General features: G+C 46.9%; 1 protein-coding gene and 1 long non-coding RNA gene across 7 annotated transcripts in view; one reads left to right on the top strand and one right to left on the bottom strand.

Annotated features, from left to right (window-relative positions):
* Positions 1-152: 152 nt before the first annotated feature.
* The window catches only part of GLS2 (glutaminase 2), a gene marked incomplete at its 5' end in the record, with an annotated part of 29,488 nt that continues 6,820 nt past the window's right edge, over positions 153-22,820 (bottom strand). For 3 of the 6 annotated variants that reach the window (XM_083728880.1, XM_083728877.1, XM_083728882.1), the window contains 13 exons: positions 153-1,244; positions 2,129-2,192; positions 5,453-5,529; positions 6,786-6,847; positions 8,562-8,669; positions 9,392-9,523; positions 11,901-12,077; positions 15,762-15,812; positions 16,413-16,479; positions 16,735-16,793; positions 18,297-18,329; positions 19,373-19,431; positions 20,675-20,838. In XM_083728880.1, coding sequence (XP_083585006.1) covers positions 1,088-1,244; positions 2,129-2,192; positions 5,453-5,529; positions 6,786-6,847; positions 8,562-8,669; positions 9,392-9,523; positions 11,901-12,077; positions 15,762-15,812; positions 16,413-16,479; positions 16,735-16,793; positions 18,297-18,329; positions 19,373-19,431; positions 20,675-20,838 — 1,210 coding nt within the window. In that variant the 3' untranslated portion in view covers positions 153-1,087. The remainder of the gene's footprint in view (positions 1,245-2,128; positions 2,193-5,452; positions 5,530-6,785; positions 6,848-8,561; positions 8,670-9,391; positions 9,524-11,900; positions 12,078-15,761; positions 15,813-16,412; positions 16,480-16,734; positions 16,794-18,296; positions 18,330-19,372; positions 19,432-20,674; positions 20,839-22,820) is intronic. The other 3 variants (XM_083728878.1, XM_083728879.1, XM_083728881.1) reach the window with 3 other exon arrangements.
* LOC310840014 overlaps positions 21,912-22,820 on the top strand; it is a 155,677-nt gene continuing 154,768 nt past the window's right edge. The window contains exon 1 of the long non-coding RNA XR_014561759.1: positions 21,912-22,181. This is a non-coding gene — a long non-coding RNA (uncharacterized lncRNA). The remainder of the gene's footprint in view (positions 22,182-22,820) is intronic.

Below are 22,820 nucleotides of genomic sequence, written 5' to 3'. Positions count from 1 at the left end.
GTGCTTTCTTAAGCTGCTTTGGACTGACCAGTGCTTTTTCCTGAAAATATCCCATGGTTTAAGAAAAGCTTTAAAACAAACAAACAAACAAACACCCTTCAGTCTAGAATTGCTGCTGAAAGTAGATAGGCTCTGTGAAGAAAACACTACCATTTGCTCTGAACTTCTCTATTCCAGAGTCCAATTCTGAATGCACTTGTTCGACTCATGCAAATTCAGTTGGGACTTAACACTTAAATATTGAACAAATATGCTTAGGGTTGTAACTGTCTACCCGTATTACCACATCACTCCACACCTCTTGATCTTACCGCTTTTATCCTGGGACTTGTCTAGAAAGTTAGGGCAATGTTTAGTTTGTCTAGAAAACTAAGGCCCAGAGAGATTGTCTTATCTCCAGCATTGCAGGCACTGCTTGAGGTGGGTGTGCATTTTGCCCTTTCTGGTCTTCAAAGCTGGTGTTTTAAAGTATTTTTGTTTTGCAAACCACCCTAACAAATTGTATATCAAATGGCAATGTTAAAAAAGATAAAACTCTGCAGTCACAGCCTGAAAGCTTCCTCCATCCCAGTTACACAAATACTAGGACTGCATGCTGAGGTTCACAATTATTTGAAAGAAGGGAGCAACAGAAAGTCATAGTACTTAGTGGGATAACAGTGTAGGGCAAAGGGGCGGGTCTACTTTGGGCCTTAAATGCCTTTTGCCTATGTAAGGAGTGTCTGCTTTGATCTACAGGCAGTGTGAAGTGTTAGCGCTTAAGAGACAAGGTCCCACTTTGGTCTCTTTCGCCAATAGCTGCTAGCTCAGTTTCTGTGGACTCTTAACAAGTTTACTGCTGTGTCACCAAGTATCGAGCTTGTGCATGGAACTAACTGGTGTAGGTGTTTCCTGTAACCCAAGAATTGGGAGACTGACCGCATGAAACTTCAGGAAGAGCCATTAGGATGGACCCACCCAACCACATCTCAGCTCAAATCCTAAGCAGAAGTACGTCCGCTGGTGTGTCTGCCTCCTTTCAGAAATGAGAGCAAGTGACCTAGTTAAGTTTGTGTTGAAATGCAGCTAACAGAATAGTTCACAATTTTCACACCATGCTTTCTAAGTTCTCCTTGGAAAGGTCCTCAGCTGCTTCCCGAGCCTGGCTGGCTCCCAATACGTAGGTGTCCTGGTAATCTTTGAGTAGCTTCACCACTTCCAAGTGATTAAACTGCGTAGCATCGTCCAAGGCAATGTTCCCCCACCTGCAGAGAAGGAAAGAGATGAAGGTATGTGCAGCTACTATCTATTTAGAAACTGGATCCAGTCAGTAGGCCAGATCTAGAACTCAACACAGATCACTTTGATGGGTGGCTGGGACTGCCTGTCTGTCAGTCACCAGAAGAGGTATGATGTTAGGTGATTCAAAGGAAGAAGGAGGAGTGCATCTTTGTTGGTGCAGTTTGAATTCAAACCATGGTTGCAGCTGGAAAGGATGAATTGGGAGCATACCCTTTAGTACCGTATTTTTTGCTCTATAAGATGCACCAGACCACAAGACGCACCTAGTTTTTGGAGGAGGAAAACAAGAAAAAAAATATTTTGAATCTCAGAAGCCAGAACAGCAAGAGGGATTGCTGCGCAGTGAAAACAGCGATCCCTCTTGCTGTTCTGGCTTCTGGGATAGCTGCGCAGCCTGCATTCACTCCATAAGATGCACACACATTTCCCCTTTTTAGGAGGGAAAAAGTGAGTCTTATAGAGCAAAAAATACAGTTGATTCTTCATATCAAGCTAGAATTTGGTGCTTTAAAAAATAAAAATGGGTGCTTTTCTCAGCCACCATAGATGGGTACCTCATTCAAAAAGTGCCTTATGTTACTGGAAAGGAAGAAGCAAGGTTAAAGTTTGTGCCCAATTAATCCTGTTCAGTTTGGCTCCATGTCTTGTCGCACCCAATTTTGTATGTCGTCAGGTGATGGACAGATTGATAGGTAAGGGTGGTTTGGGCCAAAATACACCAGTGGGCCAAATGGGAAGGCCCAACAGGCTCTCTGACATCTTGTCTTTGGCTGTGGCAATCCCTGATGTCCCAGCTAAGAACAGACCTCCCCTCTCCCCAGTCCTTCATAAGCCTACTATTCCTCACCTGTCTTTGACAAAAGGATTTACTCTGCAGGCTTCCACCAGAAACTTCACAACCTCCAGGTGACCTGGGCAGGGGGGAGGAATCACAGAATTTTAAGTTTCAACCTCTTGGCCCACCCCCACCCCCAACAAGTCACAAAGTTATTTAAGCAGAGAGTTGGTGGATTGCAGGAAGGTTATTACAGAGCAAGTAGCTTACTCATAGCAATAGATGGACACAGCGAAACTGTAAACCTAAGCTGCCTTGAAAGAGGTTTAATTCTTACTAAATGCCCCTTGGTCTGCCCCGCAAACCCCTATAGCTTGCAGAGAGCACAGTGATAGTTTAATCTGAGGTCCCTTTCTTGCTACAAAACCAGAGTTCCTTGTGTATGAGCTGTGACAGTCTGCTAACCTCTCATTAAGACAGAGCCTTAAAAATACTTGTTAACCTACATTAAAGCCTGGGACTTTTTCCAGTCCCAGTGTAAAACAAGCATTACTTTAAACAAAAAAAAAATTCCTTCCAGTAGCACCTTAAAGACCAACTAAGTTAGTTCTTGGTATGAGCTTTCGTGTGCATGCACACTTCTTCAGATACACTGAAACAGAAGTTTCCAGACCCTTCTATATAGTGAGAAGGTGGGGAGGGGTATTACTCAGAAGGGTGGTGGGAATGGGTGATTGGCAGATAGCTGTGATGAGCCTGTTGACGACTCTTAACGACTGCAATAGGTCTTACAGGAAAAAGCAAGGGGTGAGAAGGTGAAAAATGGCTTTGTCGTGTATAATGAGATAAGAATCCAATGTCTTTGTTCAGACCAGGTCTCTCCATGGTTTTAAGTTTGGTGATAAGTTGCAATTCAGCAGCTTCTCTTTCCAGTCTATTTCTGAAATTCCTTTGTAGTAAAACAGCAACTTTGAGATCTTGTATAGAATGTCCTGGGAGATTGAAGTGTTCTCCTACTGGTTTCTCTGTCTTGTGATTCCTGATGTCAGATTTATGTCCGTTTATTCTTTGGCGTAAGGTCTGGCCTGTTTGTCCAATATAGAGAGCTGAAGGACACTGTCGGCATTTGATGGCATACACAATGTTAGACGATGAGCAATTAAATAGTCCCAAGATGGTATGTGTGATGTTGTTGGGGCCAGTAATGGTGTTGTCCGGGTGTATGTGGCAGCAAAGTTGGCATCTGGGTTTATTGCAGGCTCTGGTGCCAGTGTCCGTGTTAGGTCTGGTTGTAGTATTATTGTGGGTTAGGAGTTGTTTAAGATTGGGTGGCTGTCTGTAGGCAATGAAAGGTCTTCCTCCCAGAGCTTGAGAAAGAGAACTGTCATTGTCCAGGAGAGGTTGTAGATCTCTGATGATGCGTTGTACTGTTTTAACTTGGGAGCTGTATGTGATGACTAGAGGTGTTCTGTTATTTTCTTTTTTGGGTCTGTCTTGCAGCAAGTTCTCTCTGGGTATCAGTCTGGCTCTGTTGATCTGTTGTCTAACTTCATCTGCTGCGTATTTTAGTTCTAAAAAGGTTTGCTGTAGATCTCTTAGGTGAGAGTCTCTGTCTGTAGAATTGGAACAGATGCGGCTGTAACGTAGTGCCTGGCTATATACAAAGGACTGTTTGGTATGTTTGGGATGGTAGCTAGAGGCATGTAGATATGTTTGTCTGTCAGTTGGTTTACGGTATAAGGTGGTGTCTATGTGCCCATCCTGTATTTTTATAGTAGTGTCCAAAAAATGTATTTCTTGCATAGATTGATTCATTGTTAGGTTGATTGTGGGGTGAAAATCATTGAATTTCTGGTGGAAGGTGTCCAGGGTCTGTTGACAGATCGTGAAGCTGAGGCTCAAATACTTTGGCCACCTCATGAGAAGAGAAGACTCCCTGGAAAAGACCCTGGTGTTGGGAAAGATTGAGGGCACAAGGAGAAGGGGACGACAGAGGACGAGGTGGTTGGATAGTGTTCATGAAGCTACCAACGTGAGTTTGACCAAACTGCGGGAGGCAGTGGAAGACAGGAGTGCCTGGTGTGCTCTGGTCCATGGGGTCATGAAGAGTCAGACACGACTAAATGACTAAACAACAGCAAATCTCAAAGAACATGGTGAGTGCACTTAACAGAAATGGTGTGTCGCATTGTATTGCAGCCATGCACCATTGAACCCATAGCACTACCACCACACTAGTCTCCACTTGTAGGGCAGAAGCACTGTTAGAAACTCAGATATATAAGCTGGGTGCAAAATGGCTCCGTAAACCAAGGTTGCAGTCGCCAAAATGGAATGACTAGTTGCTATTTTTGTGTAATATAGCTCTAAAGTCTTGTTTTTCAAATGATGGACTGACTGTGATTCTCAGTTAATCATCTGGCTAGTTCAGATGACAACCTTGAGCTAGGTTAAGAGCTTTGAGAACTTAAAAGAAGAAGAGTCACTTGATCCAGAGATATATATTAGCCTATTCCGACCTCTTTTTCTTAATTGTGACTGCTCCTGCTCAGGCTGCACAGAAAAAAAGCATTTTGGTTCCAGAAATTTATTATGCTTGTGCAGATAAAATATAACTGATAGAATTCAATAGGGTGGAGTATTGCTGTATGGCAGGCATAGCCAAACTTGGCCCTCCAGATGTTTTGGGACTACAACTCCCATCATCCCTGACCACTGGTCCTGTTAGCTAGGGATGATGGGAGTTATAGTCCCAAAACATCTGGAGGGCCAAGTTTGCCTATGCCTGGTGTACGGGAACAGTCCATATCCAATGATCCTCAGATGGTGGAGATGTCAGGTACCATCTTGGCACCCAGGCATCTTCACTTGGTCATTAAGTGGTCCATAGGTAAAGGTAAAGGGACCCCTGACCATTAGGTCCAGTCGTGGCTGACTCTGGGGTTGTGGCGCTCATCTCGCTTTATTGGCCAAGGGAGCCGGAGTACAGCTTCCGGATCATGTGGCCAGCATGACTAAACCGCTTCTGGCGAACCAGAGCAGCGCACGGAAACGTCGTTTACCTTCGAGCCGGAGCGGTACCTACTTATCTACTTGCACTTTGACATGCTTTTGAACTGCTAGGTTGGCAGGAGCAGGGACCGAGCAACGGGAGCTCACCCCGTCGCGGGGATTCGAACCGCCGACCTTCTGATCGGCAATTCCTAGGCTCTGTGGTTTAACCCACAGCACCACCTGTGTCCCTAAGTGGTCCATAGCCAGGTGCAAAAACACTGGGCAGAAGGACACCAGAGAAGTGCATGACCGAATCCCCTGAGGTGCATTGGGGCTGTGCAAGCCTGCAAGGTGCAAACATGGCCCTAGACTCATGAAACAATTGTGGCCCCAGCATGCTACCTTCAGCTGCAGCTACGTGAAGAGCTGTGCGGGAGTCGTAATCTTTCTGTTCCATGTCCATGGCTGACAGGGCAAATCTAGAGGGAAGCCAAGAAGGGAGTCAGTGTTATTTCCAATGCTAGTTCTGCTCACAGACCCATGGAAATTAACAGGCTGTTAGTCATGTATCTTAATTTCAATGGGCCTACTCTGAGGAGGACTACCATGCAGAGCAATTTAAACTATAGTCAGATAAACAAGATCCATGTTTCCCAAACTTGAGTCTCCAGCTGTTTTTTGGACTACAATTCCCATCATCCCTAGCTATCAAGAACCAGTAGTCAGGGTTGATGGGAATTGTAGTCCAAAAATAGCTGGAGACCCAAGTTTGAGAAACCCTGAACTTGATCAAGGATGGGGCACCTATGGCCCTCCACATGTTGTTGGACTACAATTCCCATCATCCTTGAGGCCACTGGCCATTCTGGCTGGAGCTGATGGGTATTGTAGTCCAGCTACATCTGGATGGTTACAAGTTCCCCATCCCAGGGTTCCAGGGTTGTAAAGACTGCCGAGAGAATTATTGGGTGCACTCTTCCCACCTTTGATCAAATCTATGCTGCCAGGTGCCATAAGAAAGCTGTGGAGATAGCGCAGGATAGTGCGCACCCCGGGAAATGATCTCTTTCAGCTTCTGCCTTCTGGAAGAAGGTACAGGGTCATAAAGACTAGGACTAGCCGCCTGAGAAACAGTTTCTACCCAAATGCAATTCTGGCTTTAAACGCAGTATAAGGAGTCTCTATAGGAGTATAATGGTAGAGGTAAAGGGACCCCTGACCATTAGGTCCAGTCGTGGACGACTCTGGGGTTGCGGCGCTCATCTCGCTTTATTGGCCAAGGGAGCCAGCGTACAGTTTCCGGGTCATGTGGCCAGCATGACTAAGCTGCTTCTGGAGAACCAGAGCAGTGCACGGAAACACCGTTTACCTTCCCGCCGGAGTGGTACCTATTTATCTACTTGCACTGTGACGTGCTTTCGAACTGCTAGGTTGGCAGGAGCTGGGACCGAGCAACGGGAGCTCACTTCATCGTGGGGATTCGAACCACCGACCTTCTGATCAGCAAGTCCTAGGCTCAGTGGTTTAACCCACAGCGCCACCCGCGTCCCTCTATAGGAGTATATTGAAATGGGGTTTCAGAGTTTTTAGGGGGGGTTGAATGTCTTATGTAGATTTTTCAATTTCATTGTTCTGTATGGGACAATGACAATAAAGATATCGTATCGTATATCGAAAGGCAGTTCAAGAAATCTCTCCGCAGCACTGTCTTTCCCCTAGTCTGGCTGGCCCATACCTCCGAAGAGCAGAGAGGTCGCCACTGTAGGCAGCAAACAGCAGGTTCACTACTGTCTTGTTCTGAAAGAGATGGAGCGAGGTGTTAAGAATGTAAGAAAAGTCTTATTGGATCAAGCCAAAGGCTCGTTCTCACTATGGTCAAGGAGATCCCCATGGGAAGCCTGCAACCCAGGCACAACAGCACTCTCCCCAACTGTGATTCCCAGTAACTGAAGGCGATGCATAACCCATGTGGCTAGTAGCCACCAATAGACTTAAGGTAAAGGTAAAGGGACCCCTGACGATTAGGTCCAGTCCTGGCCGACTCTGAGGTTGCGGCGCTCATCTTGCTTTATTGGCCGAGGGAGCCAGCATACAGCTTCCGGGTCATGTGGCCAGCATGACTAAGCCGCTTCAGAGCAGTGAACAGAAACACCGTTTACCTTCCTGCTGGAGTGGTACCAATTTATCTACTTGCACTTTGACGTGCTTTCGAATTGCTAGGTTGGCAGGAGCAGGGACCAAGCAACAGGAGCTCACCCCGTCGCGGGGATTCGAACCACCAACCTTCTGATCGGCAAGTCCTAGGCTCTGTGGTTTAACCCACAGCACCACCCACGTCCCTACCAACAGACTTATCCTCCATGAATTTGCCTAATTCTATTTTAAAGAGTTCTGAATGTTATGGAATGTGCTACAGCTGGGACTATTTGTATTCTGTGACTTCACCCACACAGGACTCAAAATCCTATGTCCGGTATATCGTTTCTAGTCGTCCTCATTTTGGAGGTGTTCAACACTCTCAACGTACGCATGTTGATTAAAGCAAAAAATAAACAAATTCCTTCTTGAAGCATCTTAGAGACCAATGAAGTTTGTTATTGGTATGAGCTTTCGTGTGCATGCTCATACCAATAACAAACTTAGTTGGTCTCTAAGGTGCTACTGGGGACGCAGGTGGCGCAGTGGGTTAAAGCCTCAGCGCCTAGGACTTGCCGATCGAAAGGTCAGCGGTTCGAATCCCTGCGGCGGGGTGCGCTCCCGCTGCTCGGTCCCAGCGCCTGCCAACCTAGCAGTTCGAAAGCACCTCCGGGTGCAAGTAGATAAATAGGGACCGCTTACCAGCGGGAAGGTAAACAGCGTTTCCGTGTGCGGCTCTGGCTCGCCAGATGCAGCTTTGTCACGCTGGCCACGTGACCCGGAAGTGTCTCCGGACAGCGCTGGCCCCTGGCCTCTTGAGTGAGATGGGCGCACAACCCCAGAGTCTGTCAAGACTGGCCCGTACGGGCAGGGGTACCTTTACCTTTACCTTTAAGGTGCTACTGGAAGGAATTTTTTTATTTTGACTACGGCAGACCAACACGGCTACCTACCTGTAACTAAAGCAAAAAATGTTAATATTTGTAATGTAATTTAATTGGGAATATATTTCAGATAATTGGAAATATATTTAAAATAATTGATGGTATTGGGGAAAGGAGGTGGTGGTTGAGAGCTGCTTGGATATTTCTGCGAGTTATTTCTTGACTGAGAAGGTGAGAGGTGTGGGGACTTATCACTGAAGCTATCTGGAGGAGTTTGTAAATAATACTTGTCCAGTCGTTGCCAGCCTGACAAGTTTTTATCCACAAGGCACCCAACAGCATAGAATCCAGAGCTTATTATAATAATATGCTGACAGGTCACTGGTGCCATAGATAGATAGATAGATAGATAGATAGATAGATAGATAATCCCATCCCAAGCTTCACTTCTGCCCTCTTCCACTAAAATCTGTCATTATCTTTCAGACAACCGTTTCCGTCATTACTCTAACTTCGATTCCTTCACGGCGTGGGTCCATCTTGCGGGTGCAGTGCAGCAAGTTGTCGTAGTTGTGGAAGTTGAAGAGCGAGACCAGTTCCTGCAGAAAGAAGAGAGAAAAGGTAGCAAGAGCACAAGGGAAAGTGGTCAGAAGTGGGAACAGAAGTGTGAAGTCACGAGCTGAATATTTCACCACGAAACCTTCAAAGGGTTAAACCAGTGTTTACCAAACTTGGGTCTCCCGCTGTTTTTGGACTACAATCCCCATCATCCCTAGGTAGCAGGACCAGTGGTCAGGGATAATGGGAACTGTAGTCCAAAAACAGTGGGAGATCCAAGTTTGGGTTTGGAAGGTCTTAAATAAAATCCGAAGTCTGCAGCAGAAAAAAAAAATTCAGGCAACTTCTAGATGTTTATAGATTATGCAAATGCATTAATAATAATAATAATAATAAGAAGAAGAAGAAGTAGTAGAAGTTGTTTTATTTATACCCCGCCCTCCCCAGCCAAGACCGGGCTCAGGGCAGCTAACACCAGGTAAAAACAATTGATTAAAATACAACTTAAAAACAAGATTAAGCACAACATTAAAATGCAGCCTCATTTCAGCAGAAACTCAAATCAAATCTCCGCCTCAATCCCCTTTGCAAGCTGGTGCCTCTGCCCCTAACTGTTCCCCTGCAAAAAAATTCACCACATGCCACTGGAATGGAAGTTGGAAGATGGACTGCATCGAGCCATCCCTCCCAATTCAACCAGGTGGTTCTCACTGACTGCTTTATCAGCGCTCATTCTGCCTGTTATGTACATGGGGCAACTCACCTGGCAAAACCCAATCCCCCTCGTGCTGTTGCCAACTTTATCCAGAGGGGGCGACAGACACATCACACCCATGACGTTGGGCACCACCAGCAAGATGGCGCCAGAGACGGCAGATTTGGCGGGTAGACCAACCTGAAAATGAGGAAGCAAAAGCAGGAGGGAAATTAGATGAAGGGCGAGGAACGAGCTTGCTTTTGAGCGGCACAGAATTCTTCCTCATGTTTTGTAAGAGCATATTCTTATGGATCAGGCCAGTGGGCCTTGTAGGTCAACATCCTTTTCCCACAGTAGGCAATCAGATGCCTCTTAGAAGTGAACACAAGCAAGACCTGATAATAATAATAATAATAATAATAATAATAATAATAATAATTTATTTATATCCTGCCCATCTGGCTAAGTTTCCCAGCCACTCTGGGCAGCTCCCAATCAAGTGTTAAAAACAGTACAGCGTTAAATATTAAAAACTTCCCTGAACAGGGCTGCTTTCAGATGTCTTTTAAAGATAGGAAAGCTGCTTATTTCCTTCACATCTGAAGGGAGGGTGTTCTACAGGGCGGGTGCCACTACTGAGAAGGCTCTCTGTCTGGTTCCCTGTAACCTCACTTCTCGCAATGAGGGAACCGCCAGAAGGTCCTTGGCACTGGATCTCAGTGTCCGGGCTGAACGATGGGGGTGGAGACACTCCTTCAGGTATACAGGACCGAGGCCGTTTAGGGCTTTAAAGGTCAGCACCAACACTTTGAATTGTGCTCGGAAACGTACTGGGAGCCAATGCAGATCTCTCAGAACTGGTGTTATGTGATCCCGGCGGCTACTCCCAGTCACCAGTCTAGCTGCTGCATTCTGGATTAGTTGTAGTTTCCGGGTCACCTTCAAAGGTAGCCCCACATAGAGTGCACTGCAGTAGTCTGAGCAGGAGATAACCAGAGCATGCACCACTCTGGCGAGACAGTGTGTGGGCAGGTAGGCTCTTAGCCTGCATACCAGGTGGAGCTGGTAGACAGCTGCCCTGGATACAGAATTAACCTGTGCCTCCATGGACAGCTGTGAGTCCAAAATGACTCCCAGGCTGCGCACCTGGTCCTTCAGGGGCACAGCTACCCCATTCAGGAAAAGGGAATCCCCCGCCCCCGCCCCACCCCCTGTCCCCCCCAAAACAGTACTTCTGTCTTGTCAGGATTCAACCTCGATCTGTTAGCTGCCATCCATCCTCCAACTGCCTCCAGGCACTCACACAGGACCTTCACCGCCTTCACTGGTTCTGATTTAAAGGAGGGGTAGAGCTGGGTGACACAACCCTCTTGCAGTTTCCAGCAACTGGAATTCAGAATCCTGCCCCCTCCACCCCTCCCTTCATACGCCCCTGCCTGAGACCCCCGGGTATTGAGCGGTCTATAAATTCAATAAATCATCATTACAGTGGTGCCTCGCAAGACGAAATTAATTCGTTCCGCAAGTCTTTTCGTCTTGCGAGTTTTTCGTCTTGCGAAGCACGGTTTCCCATAGGAATGCATTGAAAATCAATCAATGCGTTCCTATGGAAATCGCCTTCAGACCAGGTCCGGAGACAGTCTGTCCCCCGACCTCTTCTGAAGGCCGGCGGGGGGGCGAAAGTCTTTGCTTCCCCCCGCCTGCCTTCCCGGGACAGCGGAGACTTCTCCGCTGTCCCGGGGCGATTTTAAAATGCTGGCGGGCGGCAGCGAAACCTGTCCCGGGGCGATTTAAAAGCCCCCGGGAAGGCAGGCAGGGGGGACAAAGACTTTTGCCCCCCGCCCACCATCAGAAGAGGTCCAGAGGGCTCTCCAAGCTGCGGATAGCAGCTTGCTGCCCCTCGCGCGGGGCAGCAGGCTGCTATCCGCAGCCTAGGCGGGAACTCTTCTGAAGGCTGGCGGGGGAGAAGGGCTTTTCTTCCCACCGCCAGCCTTCAGAACAGCCTTCTGAATGTTGGCGGTGGGGAGGAAAACCTTCCTCCCACCGCAAGTCTTCAAGACAGGTCCGGGAACAGAGGAGAAGCGCTGCGCACCTTCCCCTCTGTTCCCGGACCTGTCCTGAAGGCTTGCGGTGGGAGGAGGGCTTTCCTCCCCACCGCAAACATTCAGAATGCTGTTCTGAATGTTGGCGGTGGGGAGGAAAAACCCTCCTCCCATCGCAAGCCCCGGGAACAGAGGAGAAGCCCTTCGCGCCTTGTCCTCTGTTCCCGGACCTCCCACCGCAAGCCTTAGGACAGGTCCGGGAACAGAGGAGAAGGCGCGCTGCGCTTCCCCGCTGTCTCCGGAGATTTCCCTATGGGCTTTCGTCTTGCGAAGCAAGCCCATAGGGAAATTCGTCTTGCGAAGCCGCTAAAAAATCGGAAAACCCTTTCGTCTTGCGGGTTTCTCGTTTAGCGAGGCATTCGTCTTGCGGGGCACCACTGTATCATCATCACATCCACACACACCCTCCAATACTGAAGCACACATAATTGTCTCCCATTTGCAGCCCAGCAAAAGATACTGCAGACACTTACGTGGAAGGCGAACTCTCCAGAGAAGTCATACATTCCACACGAGTGCATGAGGCTGAGGGTGTTGCGGACAGCTTCATCGCTCAACACACACTCGCCTGTGATGGGGCAGATGCCACCGTTGGCCAGTGTGGCCGCCATGACACTGCCGGACTCGCAAGTTACTTCCACAGAGCACAGCTTTGCAGGGTGGAGGGGATTAAAGGGAAAGGGGGGGGGGAACCGGAGGAAAAATCGTTATTGTATCATTAACAAAGAAGCAATATTCAAAGTTATCAGAATCATAATAGGTTCCAGTGTCTAGAGCAGGGGTCAGCAAACGTTTTCAGCAGGGGGCCGGCCCACTGTCCCTCAGACCTTGTGGGGGGCTGGACTATATTTTGAAAGAAAAAGAAAAAAAGAACTACAGTCATACCTCGGGTTAAATGTGTTTCAGGTTGAGCGCTTTCGGGTTGCGCTCTGTGGGGACCCAGAAGTTACGGAACGCGTTAGCTCCGGGTTTTGCGGCTTGCGCGTGCGCAGACAATCAAAATGACGTCGCGCGCATGCGCGGAAGCGGCAAATCGTGACCCGCTGATGCAGGTTGTGTTTGCTTCTGGATGCGAACAGGGCTCTGGAACGGATCCCGTTCATATCCAGAGGTACCACTGTAATTCCTATGCCCCACAAATAACCCAGAGATGCATTTTAAATAAAAGGACACATTCTACTCATGTAAAAACACGCTGATTCCTGGACCATCTGCAGGCCAGATTTAGAAGGCGACTGGGCCAGATCCACTCCCTGGGCCTTAGTTTGCCTACCCATGGTTTAGAGCAGGCAAAGTCCATTTTGGGGGCCTAATCCGGCCCATTGGTTGGTTTAATCCAGCCCCTGTGGCAGTTTATTTCCTGGGGTAAAATCCTAAAAAAAAGGGTTAACAACTCTGGCCAGCCATTTGGTTGGCCCTCACGGCCCTTCATCAAATCTGGCCCTCTTTGAAAAAAGTTTTGACACCACTGGTCTGCAGCTATAAATAAGTCCCAGAAATGGACCCTGGACTCTGCTGAGACATGACATTGAAGGGCACAACTCTCTGTTTAACACAGAGAGAAAAATATGCAGTCTTTCCAGTTAAAAGACTACAGGTGGGAGATTATGCATTTGAAAACTCCCCATGTCAAAATCTCCCTTCATTTGGGAAAATACGGTAGCATATGTAGGAGAAATCCCTTTTACTGACATTCTAGGTACAATAGGTTTTTTACATGGATTGCAATTCAAACATGGAAAGCCAGTCTCCTCAGCTACACTTTGAAGCAGTCTAGTCCAAGATGGGCTTGACTATCTGTTCCCTCACCCCACCCTTATTTTTGCATAAGTTCTAAAATAACTTTAGCACTGATCCCCAAATCAACTAGAATCTGCCTGATTTTGAGCAGTGTACAGATTGCTTCTAGGAAAAGAAGCAAAACTGGACTGAACTTTTGGTTCCGTCATGAATCACCAGCCTAGAAGAAAACCTAGAATTGAATTTCTAAGAATGCCCTCTTTGCAACAGTTGGACACTAAGGATTCAAATCAATATAATTCTATGGAAATTTCAAACCAGGTTCCTCAACCCGTTTGAGGAGCAGACTAACTGTGGTGCAGGAATCTGTGTGTATGTGTGTTGCAGAATCTGCACCTGAATTTGTCAGGGCTTTTCTAGAACCAGTTGTTCAGGTGTTTGGGGAAATCTGTGCCTAGGACCCTCGTACCTACAGGACCGCCTCTCCTGATATGCCCCACAGAGAAATTTACGGTCTTCAAATAAAAACATCTTGAAGGTCCCAGGCCACAGAGAAGTTAGGCTGGCCTCAACGAGAGCCAGGGCTTTTTTGGCTGTGGCTCCGATCTGGTGGAACACTCTGTCACTAGAGACCAGGACCCTGCGGGACTTGACATCTTTCCGCAGGGCCTGCAAGACAGAGCTGTTCCACCAGGCCTTTGGCAAGGGCACAGCCTGACTCCCTCCCTCGGCAATCTTCGCAGAGCTCTGGCCCAATGGCTGCCAGTGGCTTGAATTAATTAATTTTATAATGAATGATTTTAGAGTGTTGTTTATGCCGTACTTTTGTACTGTTTTATTGTTGTTAGCCGCCCTGAGCCCGGCTAAGGCTGGGGAGGGCGGGATATAAATAAAAGTTATTATTATTATTATTATTATTATTATTATTATTATTAAGGTTGGCTTTTCATAACTGAAGTTATTGGGGGGTAGGCAGGTTATTGAGATTTTTGAAAAACATGTTTTATCTGTAAAGACTGGAGTGCCCTTTCAGATTTCAGCTGGAGAGACAAAATTCACATTGAGGTTCCTGGAAATGTATGTCTGTGTATGTGTGTGTGTAGTGGTACCTTGGGCTACATACTGTCAGGGAACTGCCATCAGAGCAAGAAACGGAAGCAGGGCTCCCGAGCGATGCCGGAGAGGGGACTAGCAGGGGGGAAGGATTTCAGCGTAACACCCATAGAGAAGAGAGGGAGATGGAGGAATTGGTGACAGGGCTCCAAGACCCTTCACCCGAAACTAGTGGAGAGAGCGCTGGGACGCCCCTGCCTTCCCCTTACTTGCGCAGATGCGTTCCGCGCAGGGAACATAGGAGGAGACTCGGGGTCAAACAGCTTTTATGCTGGAAGAGGTTCAAGAGACGCCCACTCTCGGATTCTGCAAGTGACTAACAGGTCACGGAGGGCGAGCTCCGACCCTAAGCATGGTTGGGCAAGCAAACTAACTAAACCGAAGGCAATTTACGCACAAGTAACCCCTCACAACCATTACACATACGCTTCAGGTTACATACGCTTAAGGTTACAGACTCCGCAAACCCAGAAATAGTGCTTCAGGTTAAGAACTTTGCCTCAGGATGAGAACAGAAATTGTGCTCCGGCGGTGCGGCAGCAGCAGGAGGAGGCCCCATTAGCTAAAGTGGTGTTTCAGGTTAAGAACAGTTTCAGGTTAAGTACGGACCTCCGGAACGAGTTAAGTACTTAAGCCAAGGTACCAGTGTGTGTGTGTGTGTGCGTGTGTGTGTGTGTGTGTGTGTGTTTCTTGAACTTCCATTAAAATGAAGTAGGCAATGGTTAGTTATAACAAGCCAATAACAACTAACATAGGCCAGGGGAACTAGATACAGTACAGGAATACAAGATAATTTCGCACATAAGAAAATGAGCACACTACGAGATAAATGAATAGCAGATTGTGACTGTCAGTGGTAAGAGTTTTGTTCCAGAAAGAATGAGCATGTATAACCCAGATGTGGCCTTATTAATGTGTGCAATAAATGGATACTGTGCTACAATGAATAAATCTTGCTTTGTTAGATCAGTTTCTCTGCCAAAGCTATGTGCCAGACACACTGGAAAGAACTTTGGCCTGTATAACCTGTGGAAGTCTTCAAGTGTCTCACTATTTCCACTCTAGTGAAGGCCTAATCCTGGATATATTCAAGATTAAATGGCGAAAAAGCTGTGCATTTTAACCTGTGTTATAAAGCACTGCATTGGGAACAGCCCCCACCCCGCCTTCTCGAAACAGTGACCCTGTTATCTCTGTTAGCTATTAAGAATAGCTAAATAATCTATTCTTAGTATGTTTTTAAACAGATGGTTATTTTCCATTGAGATGCAGGTTACATAGTGTATTTGATAAATCCAGGCATCCACAAAAAAACTGCAGTTCTGGGTTCAGCTGCAGTACTGCCACACCCAGCGGAAAGATCTTGCTTTACTCATCCCTCTCACGGATTACACTTTCAGCCTCAATCCTCTGAACTTGGAAAATAACTCAGGAGGAACCCAAATTCCCAGCTGAGGAGGGGGTCCAGAAAGCCAACTCACCTGGAAGTATAAGTCGAGAGCTGCCGTCATGTCCGCTCCCTGTGGAAAGCACTGTGGCACAGGGAAGAAAATGAATACGACAACATCAGACACTGGCAAAGATAGACCAAGGCACCCTCTCTCAACATCATCCAGCAACCCAAGGTGGGTCCCTCATCTGCTGGAACAATGTTTCCCTGCCTTTACCCCATTTTCTAGGGGACACGGGTGGCGCTGTGGGTTAAACCACAGAGCCTAGGACTTGCCGATCAGAAGGTCGGCGGTTCGAATCCCCGTGACGGGGTAAGCTCCCGTTGCTTGTTGCTCAGTCCCTGCTCCTGCCAACCTAGCAGTTCGAAAAGTGCAAGTAGATAAATAGGTACCGCTCCAGCGGGAAGGTAAACGGCATTTCCATGCACTGCTCTGGTTCGCCAGAAGCGGCTTAGTCATGCTGGCCACATGACCCAGAAGCTGTACGCCGGCTCCCTCAGCCAATAAAGCAAGATGAGCACCGCAACCCCAGAGTCGGCCACGACTGGACCTAATAGTCAGGGGTCCCTTTACCTTTTACCCCATTTTCTGCTTCTAAGTCTTGTATGGAATTTTAACGAAATACAAGCAACCAATCAAAAAATAAACAGAACTCCCTCCTCCTCTTCCTCTCCTTCTTACCTTTTTGTCTTTAAGATAATACCCAATGGCATAGTTCCGGTCTCCTGTTTCTTTCTCTGATTGAAACCTATTAAGACACACACACACACACTCCTTGATTTCTCTCTCCAGATGCTGGGTCGCCCACCCTTCAGGAATTATCACTTATGTTAAAAATGAGAGTTCCCTGCCCTACGTACCGATTTTAATCGCATCCACACTTTCTAAATTAAAAACAAACTCATTCTAAATTAAAAACAAACTTGCTACTAGCAAAATAAGCGTTATTAGCAACTCTTGCAAAAGCAACGCAGGATGCCGTTGCCCCTCCTGCTGGCCTTACGTGGTATTGCTGAATCCCACATACTCGTTCCCGGCCATTTTCTTCAAATAATCCAACACCTACAATCAAAGCAAGAAGGTCTTTCAGATATGTTGGTGATCCAGACCACCGCCCCCATCTCTCTTTAGCTTCCTTTCTTTTTCCTGCTTATTGAAATTGTCAGTCAGTGAACAGTTCTTTTCCTTCAGTGTCCATTTTATGTTACACAATATACAAGTACAGTGGTACCTCGGGTTACATACGCTTCAGGTTACATACGCTTCAGGTTACATACGCTTCAGGTTACAGACTCCGCTAACCCAGAAATAGTGCTTCAGGTTAAGAACTTTGCTTCAGGATGAGAACAGAAATCGTGCTCTGGCGGCACGGCAGCAGCAGGAGGCCCCATTAGCTAAAGTGGTGCTTCAGGTTAAGAACAGTTTCAGGTTAAGTATGTACCTCCGGAACGAATTAAGTACTTAACTTGAGGTACCACTGTATTACATAATATACTAATAGGCACCCATCAGTAGTAGTATTATTTATTCAATTTATTTATTAATTGAATAGAAGTATTCAATTAATTGAGTAGCAGCAGCAGTAATAATAATAGGCGACGGTGATGATAGTCTACATGTATTAGCTTGTAGATAGGGAAATTTCCTATGGCAGAAGATGGACAGAGGGTTGCCATTGATAATAATAATAATAATAAGAAATTATTTATACCCCGCCCATCCGGCTGGGTTTCCCTAGCCACTCTGGGCAGCTCCCAATAGAATACAGTCATACATCGTGATGAATACGCTCCAGGTTAAGCATTTTCGGGTTGCGCTCTGCGGCTATCCAGAAGTAACAGGACGTGTTACTTCTGGGTTTCACCGCTCGCGCACGCACAGACACTCAAAACGATGTCATGTGCATGCATGGAAACGGTGAAATGCGACCCACGCAGTCGGGTGTTACATTCACTTCAGGATGCGAACGGGGCTCCAGAATGGATCCTGTTCAAATCCAGAGGTACCACTGTATAAAAAACACAATAAATACATCAAAAATTAAAAACTTCCCTAAACAGGGTTGCCTTCAGATGTCTTCTAAAAGTCAGATAGTTGTTTATTTCCTTGACATCTGATGGGAGGACGTTCCACAGGGTGGGTGCCACTACCGAGAAGGCCCTCTGGCTGGTTCCCTGTAACCTCACTTCTCGCAGTGAGGGAACCACCAGAAGGCCCTCAGAGCTGGACTGATGGGGGTGGAGACGCTCCTCCAGGTATACTGGGCCGAGGTTGTTTAGAAACGACCTCCAACTGGACCTTTCAGAAATATTGCTGTCGTTCTGCAATTTAGCTGAGGACAAACAACCTTTGAAAGTACATCTCTGTGGGCCCTGCAAGTTCCTCCCACTCCAGCACTAGCTTCCAAGGGATTCTGGAATCCCAGACCAAATCAGGACTCAGGCTTGTTTTGCAAAAGAAATGACTTTGACTGTCCAGTGAATAGGTTTCTGCCATCCTGAGAAACCTGGGCCTTGAGAAACTGTAAAATGGAGATTTGAAATAAGTGGCAAAGGCCACACTCACGTAGTCAAACTTCTCAGCTTTCTTACAGCCCATCTAAAAGAAAACAAGAAAAGGAGTCAGTTGAGTTATGAAAAACGTTTGAGTTGCATCCAGCGAAGTCCTGCTCAGAGTAGACTCAGTGAAATTAATAGACCTAAGTTAGTCATGTCCATTAATTTCAAAGGGTCGACTCTGAGTAGGACTAACCTATATGACACAGCACCCCTCACACTATGCCTCTGCTAACATTGGCTATGATTTTGTGTATCTTAGAGATACAGGTCAACCACAGGGACACCAGATCATGTGTTCAAATTTGAGGCAATAATCTGGATTCAGATCTTGATGCCATGGGTCAATCACCTAACCTGGGAGTCCTTCCACAACTGCTGTAGTCCAGACCCCAGGTGAGGTTTACACTTTACTGAGGAAGAAGGGCCACACTTGGTTCTCAGTGCCATTCTAAGTTACAGCGCATTGTTAACAACAACTGCTAACTTGACTGAGGTACACCAGCATAATCTATAGTTTGAAAAAATGCTTGTCAGTTCACTCTGCATTTGAACACCTCTTAAAATATTGTAATTTTGCACAATCGTTCCTGAGACCAAGCAGCAGGTTTTGATCTTATGTTTGGATACAATCTGGGTGCCATTTTGAAACAAGATGTCCGGCTGAACCTTTCAATAACTGCACTGATTTAAACCACCGATTTCAAAACTGCACCGGATTTTTGGCTTCTTAGAAGATCCAAGCGACACCAGGCACAAAGCTGCTAGTTCACCAGAATCCTGAGATGTGAACTTCATTATTCTATGGCTCTGCGATTCTGCTTGCTGTTGGGTGGCAACAAAGGTGATCCTCATGCTGTTATTCCTGTTAGGTTTTGTCCATGACTTGAGAACTTCCAAGGGAAAAAGTGGTTCTCAAGGTATGGACCACTTTCCTTTCCAGTTCATATTCTTCAGGACAGGGTTTGGTTGTTCCACAGGTGTGCTCACTCTACCCCCTTAATGTGATGTGCCCTCTTCTTTTAGTACTATCGAGTGCAGGGCAACCCAAGGCCACCTCTGGAACCGTGGCTACAGATGCCTTACCCTAATGAGAGAGCTGATGACAATGGCCCCTGCATTCACCATAGGGTTGTGGGGGATGCCTGGACGCAAAAATAAAAATGCAGGGTTATTCAAACTTCACCTTGCTTAAGTCCATCAAGACAAAACCTACAGCCGGCCCAAGAACATAATATTGTTTGCCTATCCAGTTATGTACCAAGGGTGTAGCATGAAGATGGTACAACAACTTACTGAAGCTAAGCCACCCAGAGTGTAGTGATCAGATGGTCTCATGGTATTCCCATCTGATCACTACACAGAGTAGCTAGGGAAACCCAGCCAGCTGGGCGGGGTATAAATAATAATTTATTATTATTATTCAGTAGATCTGAGACTGGTCAGTGCTTGCATAGGGAACCACCAGGGAGTTACATGCAGAGGCTGGATGTCAGTGCAAGAAAATTAAATACAATCAAACCACAGTTGTCAAACGTAATCCACTCCGAAAGCCTGTTTGGCTTCCAAAATATTTGACAACTGAGCTGCAGCTTCTGATTGGCTGCAGGAGCCTCCTGCACTCAAGCGGAAGCTGTGTCAGATGTTCAGCTTCCGGAAAACATTCGAAAACTGGAAAACTTACTTCTGGGTTTTCGATGTTTGGGAGCCGAAATGTTCCAAAATGGAGGCATCTGGAAACCAAGGTTTGACTGTATATAAATATATACAGCCGGCATCAATGATCATGGTGGAACATGACCATGGAACATTGCCCCTTATTATGCCTCAGCTTGTCCCCTAATTATGGGGGGGTTGTCTGACACAGGGACACACACACAGAGTGTTCTGGAATGACTGATGGTAACAATCTTGCATGTTCATGTTCTCATGCTATAGTGCTGGGAGCGAGCTAGCAGCAGATCACACGAAGCAATTGGTGTTAACTCTTTATTAGAAAACAACAACAACAGTTAACTCTTTATTAGCAAAAACAAAATCTGCACAGACCTGGCTCATTCCTGGTGGTCTCGCTCCATTGCAGAGACTCAAAGTCTCCGCTGGGAAAACAGTCCCTGTTTTCATCAGAGAAATGTTGAAGAATATGGGAAGAGGGAAGAAAAAACGCAACTCCAAAGCTTTGCTTGAGTTCTCTTCAGCTCATTTGTATATAGCCAAACCATGGTTTAGTGTTACGCGTGAGCCTGGCTAGTGACTTGCCCAAGAGGACTTTGTAAGCTTTGTGGCTGGATCAGTGAGGATCCAAACCTTGGTATTTCACACAGAGACACACTGGCTGCTCTCCATCACTCCTCCATTCTTCGTCATTTGGAATTCTGCCCACCTTACCTTCCTCGTTGAGAGAAAGCTTGTCGTAACGCAGCCCGCTGGGCTCTTTGCCGACATACTGGTGCACTCGGTCAGTGCCCAGCTCACTGACGGCGACGGCGTATTTAAGGGGCTTGACACATGATTGCAGGCAGAATTGGGTCTTGGTGTGGCCCATGGAATACCTGGGAGGGACAGAGAGGGTGACTGAGGACAGAAGATGCCACCTTACCCCTGCCACTTTCAGCTAGCCAATGATAAAATGGCAAGGGGACCAAATTATTATTTTTAATAATTAAGGGTGCTAGAAGCCAGAGTTACATAGGAATCTTCCTTCTACCAACTATTGGGTTCACCTAGTTCAGCGTTCTAGAAGAATTGATCAAAGAATTGATGCTTTTGAATTCTGGTGCTGGAGGAGACTCTTGAGAGTCCCATGGACTGCAAGAAGATCAAACACATCCATTCTTAAGGAAATCAGCCCTGAGTGCTCGCTGGAAGGACAGATCCTGAAGCTGAGGCTCCAATGCTTTGGCCACCTCATGAGAAGAGAAGACTCCCTGGAAAAGACCCTGATGTTGGGAAAGATGGAGGGCACAAGGAGAAGAGGACGACAGAGGACGAGATGGTTGGACAGTGTTCTCGAAGCTACAAACATGAGTCTGACAAAACTGCAGGAGGCAGTGGAAGACAGGAGTGCCTGGCGGGTCCATGGGGTCACGAAGAGTCGGACATGACTAAACAACTAAACAACAACAAGTTCAGCGTTATCTGTACTGACCGGAAGTGGCTTTCCAGGGATCCGGATGGGATTACTGTAACCCCTTACTCCAGCGGTGGGGGTCCTTTCTCAAACCAAGGGCCACATTCCCTTCTCAGCAAACTTCTGGGGCCCGCACACCAGTGATGTATGGGGCCAGAGGAAAAAGTTGGAGGAGTAATGAACGCAAATGTTACCTTTGTGCAGTAGGCCAACTTCTACCCTGTTCTCTATCCAGGTAAGCAGGACTTGCTATCAGAGTTCAAGGACAAATTTTAGCCAAGCAAAAACACTTAAGGAGGGTGCGGAACAGGGTTGGTAGAAATGTGATTTTGGGAGGGGTTCAGGTGCCAGGTTGAGAGGCTGGGGCTCTTAAAAACCAGAAGACGATCTTCAACTATGTTAGGTGAAGAGATTTATTTTAGAGCACTTTGCTTGCTCACAGTTACATACAGACTGGTAGCTCTTCCTTCCAGAATTCCCTGCCAGTCCTGGGGCAGATGAGTCTATGCTTAGCCCAGAACATTCCGGCATCCTAGTCTGCATCCGGAAATAGATCTGTCATGGGAATTACAGTGAGGACCAGACACAGAAAACTGAAGGGCCACAAATGGTGCCAGATCCCAAGGTTCCCCATCTCTGCCTTACCCTACGGGGGTCCACAGGCACATCTGATGACAGAAGGCACCATCTTTCTCTGCCTCCTTAATACAGTGGTACCTCGGGTTACAGATGCTTCAGGTTACAGACTCCGCTAACCCAGAAATAGTACCTCGGGTTAAGAACTTTGCTTCAGGATGAGAACAGAAATCATGCTCCGGCGGTGTGGCAGCAGCAGGAGGCCTCATTAGCTAAAGTGGTGTTTCAGGTTAAGAACAGTTTCAGGTTAAGAACGGACCTCCGGAACGAATTAAGTACTTAACCCGAGGTACCACTGTATGCACCTCTCCTGAGGAGGAATGGTGGGAGCCTCCCCCACCCCCTGCTCAGGATCTTGAATCTTCCCAGGAACAGTGGGACAGTAGATTTGGAACAGTGGTTTGCAGAGAGACATAGTTCAGGAGACCGAAGTTGGGAAGAACTGGGTGGTGAACAGCTAGGAGAAGAAGAACCGGGGGGGGGGGGGGGGAAGAGTTAACAGACTCGCTTTTGCTGGAAAGCTTCCATCCACTCAGCCCAAGGTCAAAGAGAGCAGATAAGGTGGCTGCTCAGAAAGTACAATGGTTGCGAGATCAGATTGCAAGATGCAGAAATGACAGTAGTGAAGTGGGTGACTAGGGGGGAAGTGGGTGGAAACCTTAATTGGGAGCACCTTCATTCCTAGAAATGGATTATTTGTTCTCTCGATGTGATCACTAAAATCTCTAACTGGTAAGAGACTCCTTTCTCTTTGTTCTGCTTATCTAC

This window comes from Podarcis gaigeae (genome assembly GCF_964106915.1).
Source record: "Podarcis gaigeae genome assembly, chromosome: 2".
Taxonomy (NCBI): domain Eukaryota; kingdom Metazoa; phylum Chordata; class Lepidosauria; order Squamata; family Lacertidae; genus Podarcis; species Podarcis gaigeae.
This window is presented reverse-complemented; position numbering and strand designations above follow the sequence as displayed.